We start from the raw sequence: 8,034 nt of genomic DNA on the forward strand, positions 1-8,034 counted from the left end.
TGTGTGAGTGAGTGAGTGAGTGAGTGAGTGAGTGAGTGAGTGTGTGTGAAGGTGTATATATATATATTTATATACACCTTGCTACGTGTACTGCATTAGGCTAACTGAGACTTGTCATTTGCACTTATATATTGTTGCTCTTTTGTTAGTCTTGACTGCTTTTATTGTCCTCATTTGTAAGTCGCTTTGGATAAAAGCGTCTGCTAAATGACTAAATGTAAATGTAAATATATATATATAGGCTATATATATTTTAAATTATGTAATTAAAATTATATGCAAAATGGGACCTAAAACTTAAAAAAATTATACTATTTGTGAGTGCATGGGAATATGTTTTTGATGAACTTCATGTTTTTCAAGAAAAAAAAATCTATACTATAAATGCTTATATGTAAATACACATTTTCTATTATATATATATATATATATATATTCCCCATTACCAGTCAATAGATAACATGTGGTGTGGTGGAGTTATGGTGATATATGTGTGGTGAAGTGCTCAATAATTCTGTGCTGTAATTACTGTGTGGGCAGAATGGACTGTAAGCAGCCCGATGCTCGCAGTGAAAAATTCCTTTCCCTAATTATTGACGGCCATTCACAAAAATAGGCTACTGGTCAGCTCTCTCGGATGCCTTCACAATTACAACGCCTGTCCTCCTTTGACGGGGTTGTTTACACAGGGGCTTCTTTAAATGGCAAATTAGGCTTTTTTTCCCCCCCAAACCTTGACCCTTGAATACGGGACTATACTACAAATTCTTCTCGCCGCATTTAATTAGCGGAATTGAGGGAGTTGTAGTTTTTAAGAGGTCAACTGAAGCGGCGGGTATCAGCCTAGTGACTACAACGCCCACAAGCGCGCATGCGCCGAGCGGGTAAACGGGAGCTGTCCGCGTCTGTAGTGCTGCTCTGATTTCATTGAACGGCGAGTGGGTTTATGGACGCGATGGAAGAAGAACTGAAATGCCCGGTTTGCGGTTCTCTCTTCAAGGAGCCGATTATTTTACCGTGCTCTCATAATGTCTGCCTGGCGTGTGCTCGGAATATCATCGTGCAGACTCCGGAGGGAGAGACCCCTCCGCAGAACCGATGCTCCGGCACCTCGGACTATGACTATTTGGATATGGACAAGATGAGCATGTACAGCGAGACGGACAGCGGGTACGGTTCATACACGCCGTGCCTGAAGTCTCCCAACGGAGTGCGTGTGTTCCCGCCGGCACTGGTCCACCGCCACTGCTCCATCACCTGCCCGCTATGCCACCGCAGCGTGTCCCTGGACGAGCGGGGGCTCCGGGGATTCCAGCGCAACCGACTGCTGGAGGCGATCGTGTCCCGCTACCAGCAGAGCCGCGCCGTCTCCGTCAAATGCCAGCTGTGCGACCGCAATCCGGTGGACGCCACGGTGATGTGCGAGCAGTGCGATGTGTTCTACTGCGCTCCGTGCCAGCAGCGCTGCCACCCTTCCCGCGGACCGCTGGCCAAGCACCGGCTGCTGCCGCCGACTCAAGCGCAGGCGGGGAACGCGCAGCCGGCCGGCGCCTCCGCGCGCAAACAGGCAACTTGCCTGGATCACGAAGCCGAGAACTACAGCATGTACTGCGTCAGCTGCAAGACCCCCGTATGCTACCAGTGTCTGGAGGAGGGCAAACACGGCAAACATGATGTGAAGCCCCTGGCCGCCATGTGGAAACAACACAAGGTAATGAACGCATTGTGGCACTGTGGCTGTACCATGTAGAACAGTGATGGTATCATCACATGGTAAAACCATGGTACTTTCTACAATTTATGATACATCATGGTATGTTACTTCAAGAATACCATGGTCCTACAATGGCGCTTGTCTTAAATAAATACATAAATAAATAAATAAAATATACAACTTCCAAATAGTACCATATGCACTCTTAGAAGAAATTATTTAATATTGAACTTTTAAGAATTATATCAGTGGCGTTATATTTGGAACCCATGTTGGGGTTCCATATAGAATTGATTGATTTATGTTTTTTTTTTGAGAATTTAATCAAAAGAACCCCAATCGTTCCAAAACGTTTATATAGCAATGCAAATAGAAGAACCAGTTTCCCCAAAAACCTTTCTATGAACAGTTCTTAAAAGAACCATTTCCCCCCTAAGAATATGAAGAAAATTTGAATATTCTGAAGGTTCCATAGAAGTTGATGTTTCTTCGTGGAACTATTGATTCCAAAACCTTTATTTTTAATAGTGTAAGGGAAAAGATTGCATATAGAATCCTATTGGGATTCCAAACATGAGATCATAACATTTTATGGATTACATTCTTGTTATCAAGTTCCATGTATGTGGCAATGAAACATATAGTCTGTTTTATCACTAAAATAAATTAAAATAACTGAAACAGTCATCAACAAATCATTTAGTTTTATCCTAAATAACTTTTTTTTGGGTCCAAAAAACGTTCATTTTGGCATAATACATTTAGAGTGCTTTTTTTCAAAGCTTTTTTTTTTTTCTCAATTCTGTTTAAGTTCCACAAAGTTTAACATGATGTTGAGTAAATAATGATTTTTTTTCTTCAGTGAATTTTCAGTGTGGTGTTATTTGGATTACCTAGAAATAGCATGCAAAAAAAAAAAAATGCATACAAATGGTACCCAAGTACTATTGTATTTCTTGATACCATTACTAAACCATGGTACTGCCACAATACTTTTAGGGTTTGACAAAACAGAATCTTACATTCAGTGTAGTTCAGTATTTATAGTATTAAAAGAGCTGTGATTTTCTGCTAATAAATGCATGTTCTTGTTAAAGTGCTGCAGGAGATGGTTCACATTTTTGGTTTTGACTTCTTAAGTCAAAAACAGTTCACACTTAAGCTGTTTTAACACACACACACACACACAAACACACACACACACACACACACACACACACAGACACACACACTGTCCACTCTCGGGCTCTACTAGTGCTTGTCTCTTTGCTCTGCTCTCTGTGTGTGCGGTATGTGTGTGAGTAGGTGAGTGTAAGTGCCTTATGCTGTACAGTATGTGTATGTGCTGCTGTGCAGTTGCAGGGGGTAGTAGGAAATTGAGGAAAGCGTGTGTGTAGTGGATGGAGAGAGTCACGGTGTGTGTGTGTGCTGATTTATTGTAGGCGGGGAGGAACTGTGTGAGTGTGTATGAGTCAGTCTAAATTCTACCCTCCCGCTGGGCCTCTTTTTTCTTCATGCTCTTTAATGGATTCAGATGGAGCTGACAGAACAGATAATTTTACACGTATTGCATGAAGCTGTCAATTAAATTAGAACACCCCTTTAGTCTGAATTTAGCCTGAATCTCTTTAATCTCACGTTTGGGTGCATTTGGGTCTTTATCATTAAGGGATTGCGGCAGTGCAATAGTCATTTATGAACCAAAAATGGGCTGTGAATTATGAAGATGGGACATATACAGTATGTTGATTTTAGTGAATAAAACATTAGGTTGGAGATTTACTGATGTCTAATGATCCCATCCATTATGATAGTTCAGACGTGAGAGATTTCATTAACTATAAGTTTTATTGCTACATTACATATAATAACCTGCTGTGCTGGGACATATACTGTTTAAAGAGAGGTGTACAGTATCAAGTAAAGATACAGGCTGATAAAATATTCTCTGTTAAGCCTGAATCAGCCTGACATATTTTTCATATTTTATAGAAGCCTGTTTCAACCCTTAGATAAGAAATATAATCACAGTGTGAGATATATAGTCACATTGTGATATAAAGTCACAATTATGAGAAGTCACAATTACAAGAAACAAAGTCGCACTGTGAAATATAATTCACAGTCACAATCACAGTATATTAAATAAATTTGCAATTACGAAACATAAAGTCACAATAATAAAAAACAGAGTCACAATTATGAGCAATAAAGTCACAATTTGGAAATATAAAGTCACATTGCAAAATATTCAGTCACAATTAAGGCAAAATTGTGAAATATGAAGTGACATTGTGAGATATAAAGTTACAATTACCAGAAATAAAGTTGCAATTACGAGATATAAAGTTACAATAAAAAAAAAAAGAAAAAAAAAATTACAATTTGTAGATATAAAATCACATTGTGAAATGTAAAGTTACAGTTATGCTAAAGAAAATAGCAATTATGAAAGATAAAGTGATATTGGGAGATATAGTGTTACAATAAATTAAATATACAGTGACATTGTGAGCTATAAAGACACAATTACAAGAAATAAAGTCACAATCATGAGATATAAAGAGATATAAATGATAAAAAAAAATAATCACAACTTGGAGATATAAAATCACATTGTGCAATATAAACTCACAATTATGCTAAATAAAGTCACATTTGTGAAATATAAAATCACATTGTGCAATATAAACTCACAATTATGCTAAATAAAGTCACATTTATGAAAGATAAAGTGGCATTGTGTGATATACAGTAATGTTACAATTGCAAGAAATAAAGTCATAATTTGGAGATATAAATCACACTGTAAAATATACAGTAAATATACACAATCAAGTAAAATTAACAAAAATTAAACTGACGGACATCACAAAAACAAAATATAAACCGAATACAAATGGCTAGCATCAATACACTTCTTCTATGAATGGAAAAACAGACATGACTTCTGTATGTGGAAATGCCAATGAATGTCACTAAATTAAAATATAAACTGAATAAATATGATTCTAGTGCCTACAGACACGTAATGCAGGAATGCCGTCTCCTTCCACACATATTCATAAATACAGTGTGTGGGAATAGCTGTGACCTCCTCCTCCACACACACACACACACACACACACACACACACTAGCAGATCAAATGTAGGTTAGATGTTTCAGACTGAAATATGCAGTACATCTCCTCCATATGCCATCGCTGGGGAGTGTGCGTGTGTGTGTAAGGATTCTTTTTCACGCTTTTTCCTGCCGGCTATCTGTGACCAAGGAAACAGCTCAGTAAGCTGGCCACTGACTGAAACGATCTTAATACAAACAAGACTTTCAGCAAATAAGACATAGTATAGCTGGAACGTTTCTTGAAGAAAATGAAAAGATTACATAAAGAAACTTATGTTTTTGTAAAAATCATGAATTACAGAAATACATAAAAATTGTAAATTTTTTGACTTTGTTGATGTTTGTGCAGCCAGCTAAAGTCAAAGATGGTCAACCAGCAGGGTTTGATATGCAGCTATTCATAGAGAAGACAGAAAGAGAGAGAGAGAAATAAATACAGAGAGAGCTCCACACACCCTCCTACAAACGTGACCCGTCCTGTTCAACGCCTAAGCACAGAATCCTGTAATACAGCAGGTTTCCATGGTTACACATGAATATTACGTCAATGTTTCATTTTCCCACACAACTGAAAAGAACCATCAGTGACTGTGGTTTCTTCAGACTTATACTGAACAGACAACCTCTCACCTCCCCTGTGTGGGAAAAAACTAAACACATGTCCAGGTCAAAATATAAACTTATGTCAAATATTTCTTCTCAAAATCTCAATATATAAAAATGTGAAATTATATTGTATATCAAGAATATCAGAAGCTTATTTTTTAGGACCACTGAATTTTTTGACATTGTGACCACCGTTTTTTATTTATTTTTATTTTTATAAAATTCTCACCACTGTAATGTTCCCTCATATTTAACTTTTTGTAAAAATGGTGGTTGTTAATAGCAGATTTCCATAATTCAGTGTTTTTTTTAAATGCAAATAAGCATGGATTTAAAACCTATTTTTCATAGTAAAAATACTTTAAAAAATATATATATTTTAAAAAAGCTATCAGTCTAAAGTATAAATACTTAAAATTACAATTAAATAATATATCATTATTTTTAGCACTATAAGAACAATAATAACAATCGTTCTGCTTATTTATCATGAAGATAATGTCATAATGCATCAAATGACATATTTCTTTTAATTTTGGGGTGAAATATTACTGTTGTTGAAAGTCTTCATAATCTAATTTCAGTGAATAATGCCTTAAATTTCGGCCTGTTCCTCATAAACTGAAGACTCAGAATAAAGAGCATTATGGGCTTTTTTATGGATGTTGACAAACGTGGTCACTTTGAGCTACGAAGAAATTCTATACAAAATTCTACTTTTGTGTGGACTTGGAACAATGTAAGGATGAGTAAATGCCAGTGTTAATTTGGTGTAGGATTTACTCTGTGCTATTCACTAGCAATTCCTGAGTGAAAATGGTAGTTTAATAATTACAAATAAACGGCAAGTAACAAAATGAATTAAATGTGAAATTTTAAAGTAGAATGTTTTTTTTTCTTGTGAAACATACTCCAATAATCTTTGTTTAATTTACAGCTTTGAAAAATAATTATTTACTGTACACTGTAAAAAAAATCCCATAAAATTTACGGTAAAAAACCGGCAGCTGTGGTTGCCGGAATTTTACCGTAAAAAATACGGTAGCAACGCTTTAGGTTTTACGGTTTTAACTTAAATTTACAGTTAAATACCGTAATTTCATAACTGATATAATGTTAATATACCAACCTATTGAAGTACTGAAATCTGTTTGAACATCAGACCACAGAGATGTATAGATAATGGAGACGAGAGACAGAGGGCTTTTGGTCAGATGGGTGATTGGTTCTGCTGACCTCCAGATGTACAGCATTAATCACACAGCTGCCCACAGCGACAGAGACAAAGGCTCTGCTCCAGAACCTAATGAGCTGCTTGCACTGCAAAAATCGTTTCCTTCATTGGTCATTTTGGCATGTTTTCAAATGATCTACAGATTCTTAAAACAAGATAAATTTACTTGATGAACAAAATCGGGTAAATATATTAATTAATATTTTTAAACAATATTTTAAATATGTGACCCTGGACCACAAAACCAGTCTTAAGTCGCTGGGGTATATTTGTAGCAATAGCCAAAAAACCATTGTATTGGTTAAAATTATCGATTTTTATTTTATGCCAAAAATCATTAGGATATTAAGTAAAGATCATGTCCCATGAAGATATTTTGTAAATTTCCTACTGTAAATATATCAAAAATCGACCCTTATGACTGGTTTTGTGGTCCAGGGTCACATATATTCTTCTTAGTTTTATTCTTTCTCATTCTTATTGCAATGTAAAGCACTTTGAATTGTTATTGTGAATGAAATATGTTTTATAAATAAACGTGCTTTATAAATAAACCTTATTAGTGTAACAGAGGGCTGTCCAAACTCGGTTCTGGAGGGCCGGTGTCCTGCAGAGTTTAGCTTCAACTTGCCTCAATACACCTGCCTTTAAGTTTCTAGTTTGCCTAGTAAGAGATTGATTAGCTGCTTCAGGTGTGTTTAATTAGGGTTGGAGCTAAACTCTGCAGGACACCGGCCCTCCAGGACCAAGTTTGGAGACCCCTGGTGTAACATATTGTTAGCTTAGCAACATGGTAACACCAAACTCTTCTGTCCTCTGTTGTCTCCTTTATGTGAGTAGCATAGCTGCTGCCTATGTAGAGTGTTTCAAAGCCAACACACTCTCATGGTAATTCTTAACTATTTTATGTTTTTGCAAATTAGTGGTGAGTTTGTACAATATCATTTGTGCGTTTTTGTATGATCCGTTTATGCTCCAGTGAGGGTTAAGGTGCGGCCACATTTACTACTGTTTGGCAAATGTTCATGGGTGAACTCCAATCACTTCAATAGGAATCTGGGAATTTCAAAATATTTCCTCATGCAGATTTCGCAAAAGGTTCAGTTGGTCACATAAAATTTGCCGCATTAGCAAACAGAAAGCTATGGAAGCCCGTTTCCGCCACTGAATAAAAAATTTAAAAAAGGTAATTGCGACTTTTTATCTCACAATTCTGACTTTTTTTCTCGCAATTGCGAGTTTATATCTCGCAATTCTGACTTTTTTTTTTACAATTCTGACTTTTTTTCTCAGAATTGTGAGATATAAACTCGCAATTGCGGGTTATAAATTCAGAATTGCGAGATATAAAGTCA

The 8,034-nt window shown here is 36.5% G+C and overlaps 1 protein-coding gene across 3 annotated transcripts in view; it reads left to right on the plus strand.

The window, feature by feature from the left end:
- LOC107742212 (E3 ubiquitin-protein ligase TRIM9-like) overlaps positions 1–8,034 on the plus strand; it is a 50,065-nt gene that overhangs the window by 6,902 nt on the left and 35,129 nt on the right. For 2 of the 3 annotated variants that reach the window (XM_016555107.1, XM_016555108.1), the window contains exon 1: positions 914–1,711. In XM_016555107.1, the coding sequence (XP_016410593.1) occupies positions 947–1,711 (765 nt within the window). In that variant the 5' untranslated portion in view covers positions 914–946. Of the gene's footprint in view, positions 1–913; positions 1,712–8,034 lie in introns of those variants that run through there. The other variant, XM_016555109.1, reaches the window with a different exon arrangement.

Source organism: Sinocyclocheilus rhinocerous, unplaced genomic scaffold (assembly GCF_001515625.1).
Source record: "Sinocyclocheilus rhinocerous isolate Xijiao unplaced genomic scaffold, SAMN03320098_v1.1 scaffold2752, whole genome shotgun sequence".
NCBI lineage: Eukaryota > Metazoa > Chordata > Actinopteri > Cypriniformes > Cyprinidae > Sinocyclocheilus > Sinocyclocheilus rhinocerous.